This window comes from Atractosteus spatula, chromosome 4, assembly GCF_055471065.1.
Source record: "Atractosteus spatula isolate fAtrSpa1 chromosome 4, fAtrSpa1.hap1, whole genome shotgun sequence".
Classification (NCBI taxonomy): domain Eukaryota; kingdom Metazoa; phylum Chordata; class Actinopteri; order Semionotiformes; family Lepisosteidae; genus Atractosteus; species Atractosteus spatula.
In genome coordinates, this window is record NC_142709.1 from 12,376,630 (window position 1) to 12,402,745 (window position 26,116).

Consider the following 26,116-nt stretch of genomic DNA (forward strand, 5'->3'; position numbering starts at 1 on the left):
TTGTATGAGAGTGGTATCAGGTGCTATTGTAGAAGTATTAAAGCATATCAAGAAATTGTGATCAATGGGGAGGCAATGCAAATGTCTGAGTGAAGACATAAAACCCAGAAATAAAAAGCATGAGAGGGAAAAAAAAACAACAGAGAGCTGTTAAGTATTACATGTTTCTTTAGTCAGTAAAAAACGTCATATGAATATCATCACATGTACTGTATTTGGGTTTGTACAGTAAGTAAAGCCACTTTTTAAATGTTATGAAAATGCAATAATATTTAAATCAGCATTCGGCATATTTTACATAAGTTTCAGTAAGTCATGTTTATCTGGGTGATCAAAATAAGTTTCCACAACAGATACAGTTTTTCCGGTATATGGTTTGGTCCTACAGTGTCCCTTTAACCATGTCTTTGACCCGACTGTTGTTTCCTGATTAATTTTACCACTGGCAGATGACAAATAGCTGTTCTGCAGTTTCACTGCAAAAAACAAATAGCTGTTAATTCCAGATTGACTGTCCAAAGCAAAAGTTTATCCTCACAGAGTTTTTCTGTTCTCTAATATTTTAACAAGAAAATATTTTGTTTGAAGAGCTATGAATTGACAAATTAATCACGAGCCAATTTCAAATCTCCACATTTTTTGGCAGAAGCAAATTTTAAAAAGTGACAATGCACAGACTTCTTCAAATCAGGATGTAAAGATGACTTATCTATTGATTAAATTTTACAAGAAAGTAGATGAAACTGTAGTTCTGGTTTTTACTGACTCCAAGACAAAAAAAAAACTGTGAATCGTAAAATTGTATAAAACTTGTGAAAATGTCATTTATGGATTATTCTGATAATCTGTGCACATTTAATTTGGGTGTATTCTTGTTTGAAGTGTTTAATATTTCATAAACCTGAAGACTTTTTGACTAACTAGTCCTCTACAAATACAGTAGCACAATTGTTCAAGATCATAATGGAGATAAAGTCTGACATAATATTTTCATATATAATTGACATATAATCATGGTTAGTTCTGTAAATGTTTCTCTACTCTGTCCTTACTATTTTGAAAGCTACTTCACCCGCATCAGATGTGAAATAAAAATCTATTGAAAAAATGCAGCAAGTAAATCTGCAACCTTGTGATTCTATGGGAATAATCTATGTCTAAAATACAGTATAAAAAATGCAGCTCAGCGCTGTCAAGTTATTTTTAAATGGGTCAAGAAAAAGTAGAAGTTCACTGTGAAGAACACCTTTGTTTTAACCTTTTATGAGCGAATAAATGATTTATCTGGATGCTCTAAATGACATATGGTCATACATTTCCTTCCATGAATGTTAAACCTACTAACTACAACTTTCACTCTTCTCATGATTTCAAGAACTGTAGTAGACAAGGGTTTCTTAAGGTCAACACTCTCAGGAAAACCGTTTATGCATTTTGGAGTGGGAAGTGATAAATTGTGCTGAGCAGTATAACATTTAATAGCTTTCTGAGCAGAAAGCTGAAATAGAAGCAGACTATAATAGCAAGTCATGAGGAGGTTTTATTGAAGAGTTAATTGCTTTCATTCTTAAAACTGCACTGGCGTGGAACCTGTGATTCGTAACCTCCAATATTCCTAATATTCTACATCTAGAAATGAACAATGATGAAAGGGGAAATAGGTTATTTATGTTTCTAATTTCAGATCATTTCTCACATTGCAAGAAGGATTGCACATGACTAGAACAGTGTGGTGACACAGCAGGGTGATACTTTAGATTAAAGTTATCAAATGCCTTTGGGAAGTATAAATCAGTACTGTCACTGCATGAGAGAAGAATCTGGGCTTAAAGATCAAGGAAAGGACTTCTGTTTAACCTAAGGTTTCCAATTTCATTCCCTGGCTGTGACAATAACTTGCATAACAGGGTTCACCCTTTTCCTCCATGTCGAATAAGAGAAATAAAAAGGAGGTTCAAGTTAAATACTGTAACTCTGTTAATGCAGTACATATCATGAGCTATCAAGACTAGTAATTCACACATTTTGGTTCAAAGATCTTCAGAAGAATTGTAGAGCAAGTAACTAAATCTTACATCCTTTTTTCTGCTTGTATCTGTTTTTAAGATCTAAATATACAGTATTTTTAACATCCAGATTCCAAATCTTGATAAAACAGTGAATGCATGAGACTGTTAAAATATCCAGAGTCTTCCCTAAGATTCCACAATACCCACAGAAATGAAACCTGCATAAACCTACTGTACATTTTAGGCTGAAATGCTTTCTTGGTTTGCATGACAAGCTTAGAATTAAGTTTACCTGGGGTAACCACTATTCAATCTGAAGAGAATCCAAAAAAAAAACATACCCTTCATCTTCAGAAGACATTTTCAGCAATGGAGATTTCTCATTGTAACCACTTCTCTTGGTCTTGCCTTTCAGGAATTTAATTACACTGAAGTTATTGCTAGAAAAGAGAGAAAAATGAATTTATGAAAGTTAATAAAAAGCAATGACTGGGCTCTGCCACCTCATAAAGAAAACATGTAGATGAAGTAGTTTCATTTTTAAACATACTGATAAGTCTGCTTTTGTTATTCATTTCTTTGTTTTTTAATTGTGTTCATCATAGCTCCAAAAGAAAAGCTGCTCCTGCCAATTTCAAAAGCCTTGGTAACAATAGAGAATGTGTTGAAGATACCTGCTTAGTTCTTGCATGCAGCAGAAACTACACTTTTCAAAAAAACTCCTCACATTGTCATGTCACTATGAATGAGTTGCCCTGCCCTATTTTTCCATTTTTCTTCTATGGAAGTAATTTTCAGTTCTAAACTTTCAAGTCTTCCTTCAGTGGAAGAATGTTTCATAAGCTTTCTTTACAGCACTAAAACAAAGAAAGTCACCAAACATTCTTTTTAAATAATTATCCCAATTCAAGATGCTACACTAAAGAGAAAGGGGTGCCTTCACTTCTCACATAGAAATACAGTATTTCTTAAGTGGGCCCCATCTTCATATCTGTCAGCTGTCATGCTAATCATCTTAAACCTGTCAAAGTGGAAATGAAGCTCTCTATCTGCTTCACCTTCATACCTTTTTTCCTTTTAAGTTTTTCTGAGTTTTATGGTTTCTTTTTAGCCAACAACAATTAAAACTTCCTTTTTTTTTCCACAAACCCAACTACTTTGAAGTGAACAAAGGGAATGTCTTACTTAGAACATTCTGCCCCATGATCCAGTTTTTTCTTGAGGTATTTCAAGCTGCAGTTCATTTTAGATACAGCACAGTTCTATACGTTCTGGGCTACACTGAGGGTTTTGAGCAGCAGGTGTCCTTGGCTCACCACAGCTCTCAAACAGTTCATTAAAACAGCTATAAAAAGTATTCCTGTTTCAGAGTCATGTACATTTACAAAGGTTCACAGAAGCAGCTTTTATCTGGACATTTAAGCATCTATTAAGAAGTTCTTTATCCAGCACAGTAGCATTATAGATGCAATAGATTGTTTGCACTGTGCAGGTACTCAGCCTGGCATTCTGATTCAGAATTCGACCGCTTTGGTTCTGTGCCCTCTCCTCTGACAGTAATGTGTCTCAGGATACTCCATTTTATTCCACCTTTACCATATGTGTGGGTAGCAAGTGTTGAGCTGTGAATTGAAAAGAAATTAATTTCTGCCATTGTATTGTACCATATCTCTGTTCAAAGTCTAGTCTGGACCTAAAGCACATGAGATATGACTTACAGTAGGTGCACAAGAAGCCTGTACCCTTTGATTCCAGATCTCTTATGAAATAAATATTTTATACTGTATATGCTTTGGGCAATGAGTGTGCCAACTGTAGTAAATGAAATGTACAGTTCTGTCTTTCAGGAGCCGGGTGGATAGCCAGAAATTGACTGACAAACATCACTGCATTCTATAGCTTATGCAGAACAAGTCATGGAGTCATAGAGAGCACACCAATGTTGTTGAGAACAGTGCTTACAAGGGTGTCTATAATCTCAAGAATTTCTGCCATTTAGTAATTCAACTTCTAAATAAACCGGATTTGTGTGCGTTTTTATATCTTTATTTGATGTAGCCGGCAGACCACATGTTTTGTTCCTGTTCCTTCTTGCATAACCATTCTCGTTGATTATTTGGAGCTGGTGTTAAAACATGGAGAGCTGTTCTAACGCACCCAATAAAACATACAACCAAAAACCAAACATTTCATCCAGTCCTTAACTCGTACACACATTTAAGATCATGGTTTTGTATTCCATATTTACAATAACCTTTGAATAAATAGACACCAGTGGAAACTAACAGAGAAATGCATTTAAAACTGGGAACAGGGGGCATTTTGTAACACAAACAGTAAAGTGTCTTTACTCAACTAGGTTACCTATGTAGCGGCAATGCTTGTAATAAGACAGAGTTAAGCATTGGTATGCTCCTAAAGGAGGCCCCATCTCACCCTCCATCTCTGTGGTGCAACCACAGAGAAAGAATTCATGCAAGTTGATTTAAGATGTTTTTCTTTTGATAAGAAGCAAGCTCCCAAAGGGGGATGCACTTAGCTAAGTCTGGCTATCATGATCAATGGTCATCCACTGGCGCCTATCAGTCTAGGGAGTGCCGGATGGACATCTGGACTGCATTACTAAGTGTCAGGACTAAGTGACTCATATCTCACCTTGATCAACCAATCAGGGACTGGTAGGGCTGAGTAACCCACGTGGGACTCTGATGCCCATGGAACTTTCAGCCAATCAACAAGCTGAAGTTCCTCCAGGTAAAAACAGGCAACACAGGCCTGGAGATTCAGATTCAACAAGATTCAGATTCGGGAGATTCAGTAAGATTCTGGAGAGGATTCTGTGGACTGTTCTAAAGGGAATTCAAAGGAGAATTCCAGGGCAGGACGGCCCAGGAGCAGAAGGCTCCCAAGGGCAGGACATTCTCGCAGCGCGCCTCCTGACCATCCCGAGACTCAGCCCGGACAACCACGGAACGGCCAGTGTGTCCGAGTGCCAGAACTTTCCTTTGTTCTAAGAGTCTAGAGTGGAGGTTGCCAGAGAGTAACCAGCAGCAGGCCTCGTGGACAGGTCAGAACTGTGGACAGCTGAATCACTATTCAGAACTAGCTCTTCATCAGGAACGAACCGGTCCTCTTCCTGACTTGCTGGGATCCACAGTCATCTTTTCTCCTGTGCACAAACTTTGCTAGTTAAAGCCAACACTAACTAGCCGGTCAGTGAGCATCAGCAGCGCACCATCGCAAGCCGCACAGCACAGCCTGGCACGGAGCCAGAGAGCGCGGATTGGACCGCAACAAGCCTGCAGCTGATTGTTTGTGCCTGCAGGAGATCTGAATCCCCAGAAATTGGATGAGTATTCAACTTCAATGCATTACAGCTCGAGAATTCAATTGTTATCCCAACCAGTTGATATCAATTTAATTCCTAAGAGTTATGTACTTGTTTTGAGTATCTAATGTAGAAGTTGTAACCAAGTTCACTTTACGAAACGGTCTTAATGAATGATATACTGAACGTATGTCCTCTTGATATGTGTAACACTTCGTAACTGATTGAATATATATCTTTTGTATTCTGATAACCTTCTCGATAAGATCTGTTAGGTTTACATGCATATTCTATGTATTAATAAATGTATCCTCGTGTATTAGTACCTGTGTGTGTGCGTTGTTTGAGTTATGTCGCATGGTTGGATTCTAAAGCCATCAAAAGAATCAATTTTGTGATTTACTGCTACAATTAATAATTGTCTCAGTAAATGCCCAAACCTTACAGAACTGGTGCCTTCAGAGAGCCACTATGATTACATATTTGGCGTCCCTGAACGGCTATGAAACACTACATTTATGGCGTCCCTGGGTGGGCGTGGCAAGACTGAAATGAATCAACCAAGCGGAATAATTCATATAAAACGCCGCGGGTTTCATACACGACAATACAGTGTAGTGTTTCATAGCCGTTCAGGGACGCCAAATATGTAATCATAGTGGCTCTCTGAAGGCACCAGTTCTGTAGGGTTTGGGCATTTACTGAGACAATTTTCAATTGTAGCAGTAAATCACAAAGTTGATTCTTTTGATGGCTTTAGAATCCAACCATGCGATATAACTCAAACAACGCACACACACAGGTACTAATACACGAGGATACATTTATTAATACATAGAATATGCATGTAAACCTAACAGATCTTATCGAGAGGGTTATCAGAATACAAAAGGTATATATTCAATCAGTTACGAAGTGTTACACATCAAGAGGACATACGTTCAGTATATCATTCATTAAGACCGTTTCGTAAAGTGAACTTGGTTACAACTTCTACATTAGATACTCAAAACAAGTACATAACTCTTAGGAATTAAATTGATATCAACTGGTTGGGATAACAATTGAATTCTCGAGCTGTAATGCATTGAAGTTGAATACTCATCCAATCTCTGGGGATTCAGATCTCCTGCAGGCACAAACAATCAGCTGCAGGCTTGTTGCTGTCCAATCCGCGCTCTCTGGCTCCGTGCCAGGCTGTGCTGTGCGGCTTGCGACGGTGCGCTGCTGATGCTCACTGACCGGCTAGTTAGTGTTGGCTTTAACTAGCAAAGTTTGTGCACAGGAGAAAAGATGACTGTGGATCCCAGCAAGTCAGGAAGAGGACCGGTTCGTTCCTGATGAAGAGCTAGTTCTGAATAGTGATTCAGCTGTCCACAGTTCTGACCTGTCCACGAGGCCTGCTGCTGGTTACTCTCTGGCAACCTCCACTCTAGACTCTTAGAACAAAGGAAAGTTCTGGCACTCGGACACACCGGCCGTTCCGTGGTTGTCCGGGCTGAGTCTCAGGATGGTCAGGAGGCGCGCTGCGAGAATGTCCTGCCCTTGGGAGCCTTCTGATCCTGGGCCGTCCTGCCCTGGAATTCTCCTTTGAATTCCCTTTAGAACAGTCCACAGAATCCTCTCCAGAATCTTACTGAATCTCCCGAATCTGAATCTTGTTGAATCTGAATCTCCAGGCCTGTGTTGCCTGTTTTTACCTGGAGGAACTTCAGCTTGTTGATTGGCTGAAAGTTCCATGGGCATCAGAGTCCCACGTGGGTTACTCAGCCCTACCAGTCCCTGATTGGTTGATCAAGGTGAGATATGAGTCACTTAGTCCTGACACTTAGTAATGCAGTCCAGATGTCCATCCGGCACTCCCTAGACTGATAGGCGCCAGTGGATGACCATTGATCATGATAGCCAGACTTAGCTAAGTGCATCCCCCTTTGGGAGCTGTCCTAGGAAACCTTAAATCATCTTGCATGAATAGTTTCTCTGTGGCTGCACCACAGAGATGAACAGAGAAATGGGGCCTCATTTGGGAAGCTCAGAAACACTTAATTCTGCCTTATTATTAAGCCTCGCCGCTACAACAGTGTGCTGAAAGCCGAAAGAAAAAAAGTTCCCCTTGCTCTTTAAGCAGTGCTTGATTGTTTTGTGATCTTTTGCAATCTACCGGGTTGATTGCATACTTGATCTTGTGGTTTTCTGTGGTAAAACTGTGATTTCGTACTTAAAAGTAATACTCTTTAAGTTTAACGATGGTTGCTAAAAGGTCTGAATTCGAGTCGCTATTAAGCACTCTCTCTAGCAGCGACAAGTCTGACCACGATCTCTTCCATATCTCCGTCAGCGGAGAAGCTAGAAGAATAAACCTCCATTCTCTGAGAGAGCTAGCGAAGGACGTAGAGAGATTTGACCCCGCAGTGTCAGAGAATAATATCGAGAGTTATATTCAAGACCTCAGGTATAACCTGCAGTACCTGCCAAACGCCACAGAACAGGAGAAAGTGTTTCTGGTCAGGAAAACTACCAGCAGAGCTGTACATGAGTGGATGGCTAGGCAGATGAAAGAAGTCTGTAATGACTTTGAACAGCTTTGTCATGCACTTATCGAAGAATACAGTGCGTTTATTGACCCGACTGCCGCGATAGCCGCCGCTCTTAACATTAAGCACGAGAGAGCAGAGTCCCCTCGCGAATATTACGAGAGACTTAGACGAACTTATTTTGCAGGGCGAAATGATGAGGGTTGCGAAGAGAACACACATTTCAAGGGTTTATTCATTGCGAATCTCCACCCATCAGTCAGAAAGATGATCTTAATGCATACAGATGCATAGACCATGAAAATGACTGATATTAAGAGATTCGTGCAGAAAGCCTGGGAGTATGATGTCCAAAGTCGCTCTGAGCAAAAAGCTGCTAAAGCGACCGTGTTCGCCGTCAGAGCCAGCAGGGTTAATTCCCTCCTGCTTGAAGGAGCACAGGCTCCTGAGCTGGCTAAGCCCCGTTCCAAAGCATGCACACAGGACCGCACCCAGCGTCCTAAGTGCCATGAGAACACCGGGGGAGGAAAAGGGCTAGATAAAGCTGAACAAAAGGATTCAGTAGCCGCCCGCCTGGCCAGGCTTGAACAAGTTTTATTAGGACAGGGACAACCGCTCCCCAAGGCTGCCGGAAGCGTGAATGAGCTGATACTCTCCACTGGAGGAGGCGGAGACCCGCCCCCTCTCCCTCCCTCAGTCTATCTGATTGAGCGGAAGGGTTCCTGCCTGGATGAGGTCAGCCACTCCCAAGCGAGTGCTGACTCCACCCCTAAAGTCACAGAGCAGGCAGTAAAACACAGAGGAAAAGCAGGAAGCTTTTACCTCAAGGCTGCCATGGGAGATGTCTTACCCAGTGAGACACTGATTGACACTGAGGTTGAAAGGTGTTTGATGTCACACGGCAAGCTCAAACGGGTAGAAAAAGAAAAGGGCATGCGACTCAGAGAGGAACCTTTGGTGGATCACCAGAAAGGCAAAGTGTGGAAACAGGTCAAGGCTCCTAAGCCTTCTGTACAGAAGGAAAGGGGGGCCAAGAGGCAGACTGTGCTCACACAGTGCCCACCGAACACAGAAGCCTATGCGGAGATTCCTTCTGTTCCCTCTGGACAAGAAATAAAAATATTATCTTGTTTCCCAGATATACAGGGAAGTCGTGCCCTGGCCAAGGTCACAACAGCCTCCATGCCACAGGAGCGGTGCTCCAAGCAGCCGCCTGATCCACCAGGTAAAGCACACCCCTTTTACATCCCTAAAGAGGAGCAGATCTCCCCACCTGGCGATGAAAAGGAGCTTTCCCTGTGCACCCTGGCACCCAAGAGGGGTCAGGACCACCACCCCGCAGTGGTGGAAGGGATCCAGATGGCAGGAGAGCAGGTTGGTGATGTAGCCCTCACCCTTAGCCCTGAGAGGTCCTCTATTAGTGAGGATCTGCTTGAGCAGCTGTCATGGGGCCACCACCAGGTGCCCCTGGTGCAACATTCACAGGTTAGACAGGAGGTCCAGCTGGACGCTGAGACTACTGCGCTGTGGACACACCTGATCCCAGATGCCGATTCCCTCTGCTGTGACCCAGGGAACCTGCAGTCAGGTAACATTATTTCTCACAACTACCAGGTAGTGAGTGAGACTGACCTGATTGTTCCTGCCTCGACAGCAGGGTTTCCAACACACCCAGTCCCCCAGAAGGGACAGGGAATGAAAGCCGAGCCGGTTTTCTTACAGCCACCAGCTCAGTCTGTCAGTCTGAGTCTGACCAACAGTGGTTCAGCCAGACTGGAGCTGGATGGTCAAGCCACCCGCCTGCCAGTGCAGGACATCGCAAAGAGGGGTGTCAGAATCCCCGCCTGCACTGACATGGGCCTGGTGGGTGATAGTAAGTTCAAAGACAATGAACTAGCTATCCCAGTGCTGGGGCTGCCCCCTGAACCCCTAGCGAGGGAAGGGGGGAGCGAGCAGGTGTCCTACACCTACCCCCAGCGAACGATTGTAAACATGCCGATAGAGGGATTCCTCAATCAGGAGGTGTGCAGGGTGGACCTGAACAGTGAGAATGGGATAACAATCCCAGATCACTCAGGTGCTCCAGATGACCACTGAGCCGAGGGTCAGGCATGCTCCACCGCTGCACCACCCCCTGCAGGGTTCCTAGAGCACAGGCATGAACAAATCGAAAAAGCAGATGCCCTGGAAATGGAGGAGCAGCATCAGCAGCTGTGTCAGATCTCCCCAGATTTCCAGGATGTTGGTGCCCAAGATGCCACATGGCATACTGAGAAAGACACCATGTACACGCTGCGCCAGCTTAGAAAGGCAACAGTCACTCAGAAGGAGATGACTGGGATCAGCCACCCTAAAAGACTTTTGGGAGGACTGATTGCTGCCACCACTGTTGTGCATTTGCTCTTTTTGGTAGGTTTGTGTGCTACTGGCACTCTCACCCTGACTGCCCCAAGAAGGCAGGTGTCAGAGAGGCCAGAGGGTAGTGACAGACTGTATCGACAGCAGCAAAAGTTGGAAAGCTTAGGGAAAATCCTACAGGCAACTTCCTATGCAACAGGGTTAAACCTTATTCCCCAACCAGTGGACATGATTGTTGGTGTTATACAGTGGGTTTATGCTTGTGTGCAACAGGCCAGAATGTTGACACAAGACCTGTTAAGGGAGTTTAGTGCCACTGTAGCCAGTCTAGCCACGGCACAATTCCCAACCCACTTGATTCCACTCTTCTCAGTAGAGGAGTATGTGACATTAACCCCATCGCTCATAGCTCACCCAGAAGGCAATCCAAGATTGAATTCGGTTCCAAATCTTGAGATGGGTATGGCTACCAAAGCTATCCATTGGCTGTGTCTAAACGATTCACCAATGAAGGGTGTAAAGCTACTAATGGGCAGAGGGAGGTTAATGAACCCCATGAAGAGCAGGTGGGACGTAAATGGCTGGTCAACACACCACATTTAACTGACACTATGACTTGTGACAGGCATGATACAGCTACCGCAATGCAGCTACCTAATCAAACAGTTCCTGTAAGTTCCCGAGGAGGCCATAGTACAGCTTGAACTTAACACTGTACGGTCTGGAACCAGACAATATAAGACCAAACTTGAGGTCATGGATGCCTTCAGGTGCCACACTATTGAATTGGATAGAAATCCAAGAAACAGTAAGCCCTGAAGAGGTACAGGTAGTTGAGTTTGCTTTAATGGAACAAACCTCCAAACCACCCTAGCAGATACCCAACACAGGTGTTCTGGTTTATCGGGGGGCTGGGAACAGGAACTGGTGTTATTGTAACACTGCTGCCGGGTAGCTGGATCATGACTGACAGTGTACTCTGAATGATGTACTCTCACATCAAGATGTACTCCGGGTAGCATGAATGAGTCAAAGGTAGCATGTCAAAAGAAAGGAAGTGACTTCTCCCCAAATATCTACTACAGAGGTATCAGATATTGACAGCGAACTTCCTGATTTGTAATTCCTAGACTGAGATAATGTCTCCTACCGTGTTTATACATACTCCAGATGTTATTCATCCTATTTGTTCCCAATGCTGGTTCCGGTATGAATTCTCGAGGAGTAATGTAGACATTTAAGATTAATGTTCTAATGGCAAGGGACATCACTTAACTCTGTTTTGTTTTGAAGGCAACAACGCCTCAGGACCTCGTGACCTTCAAAAAGGGGGGATATGTAGCGGCAATGCTTGTAATAAGACAGAGTTAAGCATTGGTATGCTCCTAAAGGAGGCCCCATCTCACCCTCCATCTCTGTGGTGCAACCACAGAGAAAGAATTCATGCAAGTTGATTTAAGATGTTTTTCTTTTGATAAGAAGCAAGCTCCCAAAGGGGGATGCACTTAGCTAAGTCTGGCTATCATGATCAATGGTCATCCACTGGCGCCTATCAGTCTAGGGAGTGCCGGATGGACATCTGGACTGCATTACTAAGTGTCAGGACTAAGTGACTCATATCTCACCTTGATCAACCAATCAGGGACTGGTAGGGCTGAGTAACCCACGTGGGACTCTGATGCCCATGGAACTTTCAGCCAATCAACAAGCTGAAGTTCCTCCAGGTAAAAACAGGCAACACAGGCCTGGAGATTCAGATTCAACAAGATTCAGATTCGGGAGATTCAGTAAGATTCTGGAGAGGATTCTGTGGACTGTTCTAAAGGGAATTCAAAGGAGAATTCCAGGGCAGGACGGCCCAGGAGCAGAAGGCTCCCAAGGGCAGGACATTCTCGCAGCGCGCCTCCTGACCATCCCGAGACTCAGCCCGGACAACCACGGAACGGCCAGTGTGTCCGAGTGCCAGAACTTTCCTTTGTTCTAAGAGTCTAGAGTGGAGGTTGCCAGAGAGTAACCAGCAGCAGGCCTCGTGGACAGGTCAGAACTGTGGACAGCTGAATCACTATTCAGAACTAGCTCTTCATCAGGAACGAACCGGTCCTCTTCCTGACTTGCTGGGATCCACAGTCATCTTTTCTCCTGTGCACAAACTTTGCTAGTTAAAGCCAACACTAACTAGCCGGTCAGTGAGCATCAGCAGCGCACCATCGCAAGCCGCACAGCACAGCCTGGCACGGAGCCAGAGAGCGCGGATTGGACAGCAACAAGCCTGCAGCTGATTGTTTGTGCCTGCAGGAGATCTGAATCCCCAGAAATTGGATGAGTATTCAACTTCAATGCATTACAGCTCGAGAATTCAATTGTTATCCCAACCAGTTGATATCAATTTAATTCCTAAGAGTTATGTACTTGTTTTGAGTATCTAATGTAGAAGTTGTAACCAAGTTCACTTTACGAAACGGTCTTAATGAATGATATACTGAACGTATGTCCTCTTGATATGTGTAACACTTCGTAACTGATTGAATATATACAGTATCTTTTGTATTCTGATAACCTTCTCGATAAGATCTGTTAGGTTTACATGCATATTCTATGTATTAATAAATGTATCCTCGTGTATTAGTACCTGTGTGTGTGCGTTGTTTGAGTTATGTCGCATGGTTGGATTCTAAAGCCATCAAAAGAATCAATTTTGTGATTTACTGCTACAATTAATAATTGTCTCAGTAAATGCCCAAACCCTACAGAACTGGTGCCTTCAGAGAGCCACTATGATTACATATTTGGCGTCCCTGAACGGCTATGAAACACTACACCTATTTGTTTAATTGGATACCTTGGCTTCTTTAAAGAAAGCACATCTTTCTTACTGTATATTCTTCTTTTTTCTGCTTCAGTAAATTTGCCAGTAAATTACCTTGGACCCAACCGGGTGTTATCTACCTCACACTGTTCTCACCTCAGCCTCCAAAGACATACAAGTAGGTTTCTAATTCATATACAAGGGTGTTTCACCCGAAAAAGCTATTTCATTTATTCAGCAGGGTACTCTGAGTACATCTGAAACACTTTTGTAATGATAAGTGAAATGCAGGTCTTTTTGTATTCAAATAACATTCCTTTTTCACTTTGATTAAATACAAGTTATCAGTATTGCAGGCAGCTTTCAGTGCAGTCTGTTGGGAATATTCTTTGCTAAAAGAAGACAATCAGCCAGTGTAAACCCTCTTTATAACCATGTGGAAATCTGAATCAGTCTTCTTTTTCAACAGAATTGTTTGTTTCATTCTACTGAAAGATAAAGCTTTAAAACACAATAATAGCATTTTCTATCCGGGGTAATCATGTAATGACAAATATTGTGCATTATTATTGTAATAATAATAACTTGTATTTATAAAGCAGCTTTCCAAACCCAAGGATGCTGTACATTATGAATAAAGAAAAAGACAAGTACAATAAAAGTACTGTAAATGAAGAAAAAAAAAACAAGAGCATACAGGTTTTCACAAATTGACTGTAGGCAATCACACGTAGGCCTTGGTAAAAAGGTACAAGTACTTGTAAGTTTTAAATTTAGATTTGAAGAGAGAGTTGTCTCTCGTAAGGTCTGAGGAGGGTCGTTCCAGAACACCGGAGCAGCGACAGAGAGCGCACGATCACCAGAAGTCCCTGCTTTAGTCCTGGGGTATAACGAGCGCTCTGAAGAACCCTATGCAGATAGTGAATGAAATCAATTGGGCAAGGGAAGGTCAGTGTCGGTAAGGCAGGCTGAGAGTCGATATCCAGGCAGACAGAGAAGGCTTATCATCAAATCCAAAAGGTGGGCAAGGTCGGCGTCAGTGAGGCAGGCCGAGTCGAGATCCAGAAGGCTGAGACGAAAGGATATCTTTAGAAAGGTTTTGGAACCAGTGGACGAGCAAGGAGAACAGCCGCTGTTTCCTTCCAAGCGATGAAGTGTGGTTTGAGGAAGGTATAAATAGCAGGTGCGGTGAGAGGTGAGAGGCGTGATAGGATGATTACTTAGTGCGCTGTCGTTTCTGAGAATTGGATCGAGCTGGTGTCTGATGGGAATGGGAATGTGCCGGCGTTTACAGTAGGAAGGTTAAGTGATTGATTATGAGAGATCATGACATGGGGACAGTGAGTAGAGGACTGGCCTCTATATCAGTATCGTGCCCCTTTGACATCCTAGACAGACCATTACATATATATTCTTCTTACAGTGCTGAATGTAAATGAGGAAAAGTTACTGTTTTGTACTTATTCAAAAGTCAAACAGGTGCCCTTCTCTTTCAACAACAGAATAATATTTATGTTTTCAACACAATGAAGGAATATTTTACTGGATTGTAACAGGGTATTTTGGTTATTAAAGAAAAATACTTTATAATACACACTGTACAATTCTATTTACACTAGCATTGCTTTAACTGGATAGCAGTACAGTGTGCTACCTGAATGATTTGCCTATGCCTTCCAGTATCTTTTAGAGTTACTCTATGGGGCATTTAAAGACAATTGCAATTGCAGATAATAGGATAGAAAGGCAGGATGGTGAACCTTTTTTGGATCTGCTTTATATTTTTTTTCAAAAACATCTACTTCCTTTCAATTAAGGAAAATAACATGCCCTTCGTTTTTGTTGTTGTGAAACAGTATTAAATATAGAGGCATCTTTGAAGTTTACAGTACTTTCACTGTACAGATAAAGGACTTAGAATTGTAAATCAGTGCACTTTTGTTCTATGATTGAAAAACCGAGACTGCTATGGGTATAATTGAATATTTTTTATGTAATTGTCAACTTGTAATTCATAACTGTGAAGAAGTGACTTTACAAAAAGAAATACTGACATCCTAAAATGCATAGAAAATAATGCCATTTCAAAAATCAGTGGTCACAAACTTTGATGTAGTGAAAACAATAAATAATGGTAATGAATAAGAACAGAGCTCACAAGTGGAAACTATGTGGAAGTGCTTTCAAGACCGAGAACAGAAGGCACATCTTTACCTAAAGGGTTGTGAGAGTATTGAGCAATGAAGCTCCCCAGTCATGTTGCTGAATGCAGTACACTGACTACTTTCAAGAAACAGCTGGATGAGATACTTAGATCAAGTAGGTACTAATGATCAAACGTGCTAGATTGGCCAAAAGGCCTCCTCTCATTTGTAATCTTTCTAAGCCCTTGAAAAGCAAAATATCTTCATTTACATAAACACATCGATAAGGCTTTCAGTTGAAAGTCTGCGATACTCTTTGCATCTGCTTCTTCTCTTTTAGCTAATTTGAAAATGGTTACTTTAGGTGCACCATATGATCCCAAAGCAAACAAGCCACGGCTGGAAATGAAAATATTACAGACGGAACTTTAGCTAATTAGTAGCCTCTCACCTCTAATCTTTTAATCCTAAAAGGACTCTAGTCCCAGGCTGTCAATTAGGATGAAAGCTCGCACAATCCAAGCAACAAACCCATTTCCTGTGTACTATGATACAGTATAACAAAATAAATTGAGTACTTGAAACAAAATCCTTATATTTAGCATTTTTAATCCCAATGGCTCTCAGGAGTGATTTACATATACTGTCGGAGGACACCCACTTCACCCATCACTTAAATGCAGCACCCACCTGGGTTCAATTAACAATTAATTACAATTAGCGACCATCGGAGAATCTTTTCATATCACATGGAGTCTCTACACAGCAGAACAGGCAAAGAAACGAAAAATGAATTCAGCAAATTAATAACGCAGGTAGAGTAGGTAGCCCCTCTAGATAGCCCAGAGAGTAATTTAGCCAGGATGGAAGGGTTTGCTCCTCTTTTAAAATATGCCATGCGATTTTTAATAATGAACCAGCTTAAAGTCTCACCTGAAGGACTACACATCCTACAGCACAGCATCCCTGGTCATAGTTCTGGAGGCACTGACTTGAAAATACGGTCCAGAAGAAAGAGTGCCCCCTGCTGGTCCACCCACTAGGCTTACAGTACAGCAACATCATCTACTGTAACTGTAACCCACATCGGCTTTCTAGACAGGAGTGGTATATGTTCAGATGTTAACTATAGTGCTGTTCCAAACACATCAGATCTATTTCCCAACAAGAAAATATCCTTAAAACTCAAAGGAAAGAAAAACATTTGAGAACTGTCAAATAAGTATTCCAATAAAAAAATTGAAAAATAGTATTGGACACACTCTGCCTATCTTTTGCAATTTACATTTTTTTCTTCTGTTTACAATACATCAACTAAATTGAGAAGATAACTGGATACATCTTGTACATTACAGCTTGTGTTGAGCACAGTTTTATTAAGACTGTTACGGGTAGAATTGTATAATTGTGCTAGAATTGTATAATTATATTATTTTGCAATTGATGACTTATAATTTATAGTTCTGAAGAAATGATTTTACAAAAAGAAATCCAGACATCCTAAAATACAAATAAAATAACATCATTTAAAAATTCAATGATCTCAGACTTCATTATGTTGCAAATGATAGTGAAACAACAAATACTGATAATGAATAAATACAAAGTCAATCCAAACATCTAGTCACCAAATGTTTGCAACATGTCTTGCTACATGAAACTTTAATCAGCAATTAAAGTGGCACATTAATATGCACAGGATATGAGTTATGTTTGTTCACTTAGTTCTTAAAATCAAAAATGTACTTTCGATGGGAGCAAAATATCTATCTTTTCAGAAGGACAACAAGAAAGAAAAGCCTCATGAGGTTTCATCCAAATTAGAAGTTCAGTGATTTTGCACTGCTGAATAGTAATGAGAGGCACCCCGCAGACCTTAACCCCCTCCTGCCAGAGAAGCCTTTAGAGAGACCACTATCATAGCAGACGTTCTTTCTAGCTTATACAGTAGTTAATAGACTTTCTTCAAAGCCTAGGTCACAGTGATCTGTGAATCACTAGCTCCCAGCATGAGCAAAACCTTGGACATACAGTATTTACTTTACACCTTGCTCATTACTCTACAGTAAAATTAAAACAGGTCCAAGCGTAGATATCTATTGCACCACATAATATAGCTTACTACCGTAAGAACATTTGAAAGGTTACAAACTAGAGAGGGCATTCAGCCCATTTAACTTGTTTGGTTGCTAATAACTGATTTGATAGTAACCCATTAGTTCTCAGTAAGTCAGGGAATCAGTTCAGACAAACTGGCCGGCTGTTTTGTTCCAGACTTCCACAATTCAATTAAGGATTCAGTTTAAGTAAAGATCATGACTGGAATGAAACCACTCTGGTTCCCTGCATCGGGATACTGACCCCTTGTCTGAAAAGAACAATCTGTTTTGGAATGTAGTGAACACGATTATGCAAGGAGTCAAAGCGCATGTTCAGTGAGGGTTAGAGATGAGTTTTAATTTGGGACTAAAAAGGCCATTTTCCAGAAAACACCGGAAGAAAAGACAGTCAAGTTGTATCTCCCTGCAGTGTCCTGAATTCCACCATTGTTACAGAGTTTTTATAGTCTATATACGGCCATGGTATTGCTATGTTATTACCATGAATCGGTGTTGAGTGACCAACGTATTGGAACCATAGAAAATAATTCTAGTAATGGCACAGGGCTATTCCTGATAATGTTATCCTTGCTTTTCAGTTACTCCTGAGGTGCCACATACAAGAGTAATTTCAGACATGTCACATACAGCAAGTGTCTGTTTAAAATGCACTCAGGCCAGGTCAGGAGTAATGACCCCAGGCCAAAGTCAGATTTCTACACTAGTGTGTTGCACAATTGTAACATAATATTCCTCTATTAAAATTCTATGCTTACACATACTAGCATTTTGTATGCATTTGTATTGCTTTCCGTTATTATCCAGTAAACAAAGTTCATAAATAACATTTTAACATAAAAATATTTCCAATTTTGTATTTCTATTTGGTTTTTGCTACAGGCATGCGAAACCTTGCCTTTATCTACAGTACATTACACATCATCTGGAAGGTGTTTGCCCTTTCTTATTTATTTTTTTTAGTTCCATTTGCTCATGCTACCAGGTTTGGCAATCCTTCTTAATTGGCATCATCTGTGAATACAACTTGTTTACTAACTAAACAAGAATCTAGATAATTTATTTGATTTGATTTAAAGTAGGAAATGGTCCTAGTACAGATTCCTGTGGTATCCCACTAATTATATCAACCCATTTTGAGCATTCTTCCCTTATCTGTATTCTACATTTAATCCTATTCTCAACCCTAAAATAAAGGTTTTCCTAAATGCCTTCCACCCGTAATTTAATAATGAATCTTTTATCGGGAATGTTATCAAAAACATACTTCTGAACATCTTAATTCGCCACATCATATGGTCTGTGTTTGAAAACTTCTAACAAGTCAGTCAGGCCCTGCCTACTGTATTCTAAATACATGATATTTCTTATCTGATTTTCATACAGGTGGTCCTCTAATTTAGTGCTAATGATTCATTCCTAATTTGTAAGAATTGTGTTAACAGCCTTTGAATAATGTCTCTTGAAGTTTTGTTTATCTTGAGTGCTTCTAGTAACTTTTATATTTCTACCTCTACAATATTTAATTCAATATTTAATATTAGATCTCTTATCTTTGCTCTCACTGGGGCATGTTGTCTATTTCTTCCTTGGTAAACACCTGAAAAAAATATTCATTTAATACATATCATACTTAATCTTAAAGTACAGTGTACCATGCCATGTAAAAGTATGCAGACCCTTCCTTGAAATGATAAAATCGTGTGTACACATTTTTTTTAAACTTTAGGTTTTCCAAGGCAAAGGGTGTGAATACTTATGCAATCATGACTTCCATTTTCTTTCATATTAATGATTTATTTCTTTTTTGCTTTGAATTTGTAAAGTTGTGTACAGTATATAAGACACACAGTATTAACCGACACTTCAAAGTATAATAACAGCAAAATTTAAAGCAACAAACAAGAGCCCAAATGTTTTTGATGGGCACTTTATATACATATGTTTCCTAATATTAAGCATCCCTATGTTGAAATACTTTGTCCCTTATGCATTTTATTAGTTCCACGCACCTAACAGACCTGGTTTTAGTAACAATATTCTTATTTCAAAATTTATTCTTCACAGGTTCAAATTACCACCCATCTTCATGATGATAATCATTATCAAAGAGAAGAAAAAATGTACTGTGATTATAATTCCTGCTGAACCGCAATGGACTAAACGTCTGCCTGACTGTATGATTCCTACTGCAACGTATATTCATTCTTAGAATTCCATTTCCAAAACAAAAAGCAGCGCAGCATGGAGCAAAACAGCTGTAGTTAGTTTCGCGAAATACTGGAAAGATTTCACAATTCGGTGGACTCCTGGAGATGCGAGGGATTTTCACAAAGTAAATAGATCAGATGGTATATTTCAGGCACTCTAATCCTCTCAAACACTGTTATACAACTGTGAAGAGATTTGTAATGTTAGCTCCCTCTCTGCTGTGAAGTACAAATGATAGAGAGATTGCCTCATCTTCTCAAGCTCCACAGCACACAGAGTCCAGGAATAAAGAATACAATATATACAGCATACAAGATTTTTTTTTTTTCGGGGGACAATATAATTGTTTTTTCTTAATACTACATAAAGAAAACTACCATACATTTGTAACAAAAATAAAAGATACAAAGAAAAATAAAGTGTATAAAGATCAGTGGTAAACAAAATCATTGCATCATTCTCATTTGTGCTATATTTTTAATTTGTTTTAGTTTTTTTATGTCAAATAGACGGTATATGCTTTTAAAGACAATAAGTGACTTGCCTATTTCTTGTCAATAATGCTGTTAACTCTGGAACGAATGATTCAGAGGCACAAGGTAAATCTAGAACTCCACGATCAGTTCTGGAAGTACAAACAAGTGCATCTTCTAAACCAGGTACGGGGAAGGAAGAGAGTCCCAAATAAATGTTGTTCTCGGTCCAGGTCAACTCCCAGTTTCAGGATGGATTTGTCAAATGCCATTACACTGCAAAATTATCAGCGACAGATTTGTTGACATACACAAAATTGTCTCAAAGAGTCAGCTAAAGACTATGCATTAGAGTCTGTAGATACTCCTGAGCATTTGCAATGTGCAAATGTGAATGGTTCACTTCTGATTGACCCATTAATCCAACATCACTTGACATGTTAAAATGGAAGAAATGTGTCTTTGGTATGGTACTGTATAACTGTTTACCTTTTCGCTCAGTTAAGGCTCAGTCACAAAAGAGGGATTAGCACTTAACATTTGAAAGTGACTGAAGACTGTTTTATGTAATTTCATTTGGTTAGTCTCTTAAGGAAATTCTGATCTGTCTCCCCTTCCTCCCCCCACCAGGCAGTGAAAATTATGTGACAGACATAACACGATGAAACATGTGAGATTCAATCCTCTTTGGAGTTTATTAACAGCTGTTTCACCTATTAAACCTCTTACAGTGAAAAAAAGGGACTAGCATCAAGTTGCTAAAATGATAAAGCCATTAGATTTCCAGAAGGAATTCAGAAAGTAAAAGAAAATACAATTTCCATTACCTTGAAACACAGCACAGGACAGCTTTTGTTTTTTTTCGGGGGCTCTTGGGGACTTTCTTTCATCACTTTTACATGAGGCTACATATTTTATATCACTTTAAACTACAGTTAGGTGTAAAACTCCAACTGGCCCTATCAAAGTATTTTGCATGGCACTAGAGTTATGTAAAACTTTACAAGCCTGAATAGAACAGGTGGGTCCTGGTTATGGAATCCACGACTTCTTAAGACTTTTAGATTCATATTGCCACTCTGAGAGGCCTAGATCTATTACATGAAAGCTGCCGTTCGGGTTCTTGAGAGACGTGTTATCCCCATATTCCCACCTTCCCATCTGTGCACTTCCTGTCCACTGAGCCTTCCAGCTGGTAAACCAGAATGCACTTTTTTTTTAACACAGAAAAGTCACCTTACTAAACTCCATTCCCGGAATCTCTTTTTCTCTGTCTTTCAAAGGTGCGAATTGCTGTCTCCTCAGTGGAGTTGCATCATGGGAAAAATACCTCGTGCAAGGTGCCCTCGGTAACTGTTGTCCTGTGTATAACACTTGGAACTCTACTGTACCTGTACAGTATGTTCATCGGTTTTTCAATTAAGCAGCATTTTTAAATCAATGAATGAATACACAAATGAGGAAGTGTAGCATTCTGAATATAAAAACTTTCATCTCACTGCCATAGGGGACTGCAGTGAATACGTTAAGTGAAATACTGTGTAAAGACTAAGGCTGTGTCTTTTACAATATCACACAAGCTGCACTACTAGAGAAACTCATGGACACACGTCTTCGAGGGAGTACTTAAAATAAAAGGGTGAAAGCACAGAGGATTAGAGAAGTGGCTAACTCACTGTCAAGGTTCAAGGGATTTTGTGTTCAAGTAGAAAAGATGGACAGTTAGAACATCTGTAATTCAGGATCCTTTGCTATATTGGTGCAAAAGCTACAAAACAAAAACAGGACTTCCTGTTTCCTGAGCAAAAGTGATTGAGGGGGGGAAAAAGCTTCTACAACTGATTTTCCAAAAGCATCTTTGAGTCACCAAAATCTGTAGATGCTCAGTTCAGGATTAGAGATGCCACAGATGCAGTCAATAATTCAAAAGTAAGGGAGGGTGAACCCCATGTGACTCATCTTAAAGCTTCCAATTAATGTGCAGAAAGGGCATTACATTTCAGAGGTTTCTAGTATACAGTACATAGAGAGATTCTAGTACAGAGGCTATGCCACTGGGGAATTGTAATTGGGTGTTACTGGGCGGAATTACTCAACTGGCTGAGCAGTGCTGAGGCTGAGCTAAGGAGAGTGCAGTAGGTTGAGGAAGTGAAGCATAACATGGTTGTACAATCTCACATCACTGGACAGGTGCCTCCAGCTCTGAGCCTTATCAGTCCTCAACCTGACACAAAGCCCATTTGTACTCTGCAATGTCATAGTGAGAAAAGCAGTAGATGTCTGGAGTTCCCACATTTCTCCATCAAAGCCATTCAGGTAACAGGATAGAGTCAAGTGATTACATTCTTACTGAAAAGCAAGAATTACTGTAGCAATTAAAGTTATATTAACTAAATAACTCTTCCATTGATGACAGGTCAAAGCTGTACAGATTGGGCTAGTTATGAATTGGTTACTATTTTTCAGGGACAAATTAATTACATAAACACAATAAACTGAATATCAGAGAGGGGTGAAGGTTAATTAAATACTTTTAAACACATTTTGGGCTTAAATGTGTATTGCTGTCTTTCACTAATACAGCAAACATTTTCTCAGAATAATGCAAAAATCAAACTGCTGTTTCATAAATGCTCATTTTGAAGAAGGAAAACACTGAATAGATCAATGGATTATAAACCACATGACAGCAGTCTTAGTCTAATAATCCATAATCCAGTGCATATGGACTATGAAAACATTGCAATAAGTCTATGTAATATCCAGGCAAAAAGAAATGTTATGTTATGCTATTGCACTTCTCAAATCTATACATCCACCTTGTTCATATGTAGAATGATAAACCATTATTTTTTTCTTATTACAAAATAAAATTCATTAATGTCTATATTTATTAGATAGCTTTGAGTATAACAAAAGCAAAAAAAAGAATTCAAACCAGTTATAATACAATAAATTAGACTTCAAAATTTACTAAACAGGCTTCTAAAACATACCTAGTAAACATTTTATAGTGAAACATGCTAGAATTTACATTTACATTACACTAAAATACTAATCACAATAATTGTGAAATTAATAATAACTAAACTACAGACAGTTGTCATTTGTAGATTTCCTGCATTATTTCTTGTTACTCACAGGTGGTGCAGAACGCACAAGCTGAAAATGCACAAGAATATTCCCGAACTGTTTCAAAAGCTACCACATTGGATTCAATGCTATTGCTCAGCTGTGCTACAAACAGCAAGAGATGTCTCTGTTAAAAGTTCAGCAAGAACAGTCAATTATTATCCATCTAAAAAAAGCTGTTGTTGCCCTTAGCTGTGGCGTCTGGCTTTTGAAAAGGCAGACAGCTAGCTGATAGCCTCAGGTGTGCAGAAAGAAAGCTCGCAGGAAGATTTATTAAGAAAGAAATAGTGCAAAAGGAGTATGAAGGTACATGGCTGAGATGCAATGAAGACATCAAAGGGCAAATCCTTTTAAGGTCATGAGCAATGGTCATTTTGTCAAGCTGTGGCCTTGTCATTGTTCTTCACTAGGCAGCAAACTTCACTCACATCAGGCATCTGCAGCACACAGCACTTCCTACGTTTTCCTTTGTGTGGATTAAGAATAGCTGCCCACTTGTCATGAAGGCAGAGGACTAGTGTAACTTTGACCTCTGTTGCCATAGTCACAAAACTTTACAGATTTTTACCGAGTTTAGTAGCAAGGAAGAAGCATTTACACTGGCAAACAGTAATCCGTCATTTGATTTTAGGGGAAGTATATTGAAGTTTGCTATTTTTTCTATTCAGGCAGGCCATACCGTTCTCTTGAGCATAAATGGTTTGCTGAGAGAGGCTAAGCATCCACACTCCAGTCTGTTTGAAATGGCTGTCATCTGCTGAATGTTCTGATTAAGAGTGAATGAGGGAGGACACCTGCCTACCAGAGACCTGTTGACAGGGAATTATCATCACCATCAGTCACACTTGACTGCCAGAAGGGCTGCTTTTCAAAAATATGCAAAACGTGTTCTCTTCTGTATATTTAAATATATGCATATATAAAATAGTATAAAATATTAGAGTGGATAAATAAATTAGAATACAATAATACATTTACAGTATATACTTGTATATAACAAATATACATTTCTATCTATTTTTCCAGTCATTTTCACTTCATCTGAATATAGAGTATATTCTGCTTTTATCTTATAATAAGATAAGATTACATTATTGGCCATACAGAATTTCTTGTATTAGGAATTTGTCATTTTTCACAGACCCCAACTTGCTCTCCATGAGACACACAGACAGGGAGAGAAGCTTGGGGTCAGAGCACAGAATCAGTCATTTATACAGTGCCACTGGGGCAGTTAAGGGGCCTTGCTCAGGGGCCCAACAGAGTAGGATTCCTCTGCCGGCTACGGGATACGAACTGGCAATCTTCTAGCCACAGGTGCAGATCCTTAGCCAAAGAGCCACCGCACCGCCCTAATTGTAATCCAGTATCTTACCATGAACAGGACCTACATTAAATAATTGACTGACCTTAAACTAAGACCACGCATTTTTAAAATTTATAGAAATATAAAATAGGAGTAAAAAAATATTTAAACTAAGTACATTTAAAGAGGTAAAGAAGTACTTTAAAATGCAACATGAAATACTAGATGTAGTCACATGTCACAGAATAATATTTAAAGTTCTATTTTGAGATCAGTCTTTCATTTGATAATTAATGTAAAACAATTACACGTCAGAAAACTTTAAACTCAGCTTCAGATATTTCTATTGTCCAGAATGCTTGGATCTTTAGATGCAACTATTCTTAATAACACAAATTCACTTATACTGTTATACTGTCTTTTTTCTCAATGTAGACAGAAGCATACAGGGCTCCAATCTAAAAACTTGCAAATCAAATCATTTACAATATTTGATATATAGTTACTTTATATATCTATCAAGAAAGGACATATAGGAATATCAACCCAGGGAAAGACTAGACAGTTACTATATTCTACTATAAACTTTTTTCTAGGTATTTTAGATAATATATTGTGTTTGAACATGCAATATAATTTTGAAATAGTTGTTCAAACGTAACTGTTTTGTGTGATTCAATTTCTTAAGTTTACAAAAATATATTAGGGCTGGGATTAAATCAAAACTTGGCCAATCACAAACTCAAACTCCACTGCTGTCTTGTACCATTGGATCACTGATGGATTTGGCATGTATCTGTGATTTTCATTTAACCCTTGTCTGTGCCTGGTTACAGCAGCTTCAGATGCCAGGGTAAAATTGAACAATTGATTAGATTTTTGCATAGTAACAGTTCAGTACATAAAGGCAATTATTCTGACAAATCCAGTACAGTGCAGATAAGACTAAAGGTTATATTACAGATGCCATAATATAAAGCTTTCATATAGTCTCAGATTTAAGATTTCATGTGGACCAATACTAAACAATACCCTTTTGTAAACAAGGATGAAGCATATCTGATATCCTGCTTTGATAGGTTTAAAAGACAAAGAATGATAAAGGAGGTACATTACTGCCAACTGGAGCAGCACACAACACCAATTCTGCCGTTCTAACCTTGTGCTTTGGCAGAAACTATCAAATCTAAGCAAAACCATCATCTGCATAAAAAGCTGTTGCACCAACGATGATTCATGAATGTATCCAAACTGACAAGTATTCCATACATCACAGAATGACTTTTGGAGTTAAAATTCATAACTCAGTTGCGCTTTTCACTTTTTTCAGTTATATGTTCACTTCACCTGCTGTTCGGAGTCAAGAAGCAGAAGTTAATTTTTGATGTTAATAAATGTACAATGAGGCTTTCTATGGTATATTCATCCAAATGGATTTTTACCATTACTGTAACAAAGCTTCACTCTATGTAGCACCTACTTTTATCATACAGATATTGAAGTGATTAATGACAGTACTATAGAATACCTTTTAATACAGTACTTTCATTTCTTACTTGATTTATATTCTGCTGTTCATCTCCTTAAAAAAAATCTTCAGCACTGATTGGTCAGCAAAAACTCAAATGAATGAGAAACAATAGCTAAACTGTAAAATGTTAAACTTTGTATAGAAAGGAAAATTGCCCTTGATTTCTT

The 26,116-nt window shown here is 39.7% G+C and overlaps 1 protein-coding gene across 1 annotated transcript in view; it reads right to left on the bottom strand.

Moving 5' to 3' along the window:
- The window catches only part of oca2 (oculocutaneous albinism II), a 133,091-nt gene that overhangs the window by 96,364 nt on the left and 10,611 nt on the right, over positions 1-26,116 (bottom strand). Inside the window, exon 3 of the mRNA XM_088913271.1 lies at positions 2,351-2,449. Coding sequence (XP_088769397.1) covers positions 2,351-2,449 — 99 coding nt within the window. The remainder of the gene's footprint in view (positions 1-2,350; positions 2,450-26,116) is intronic.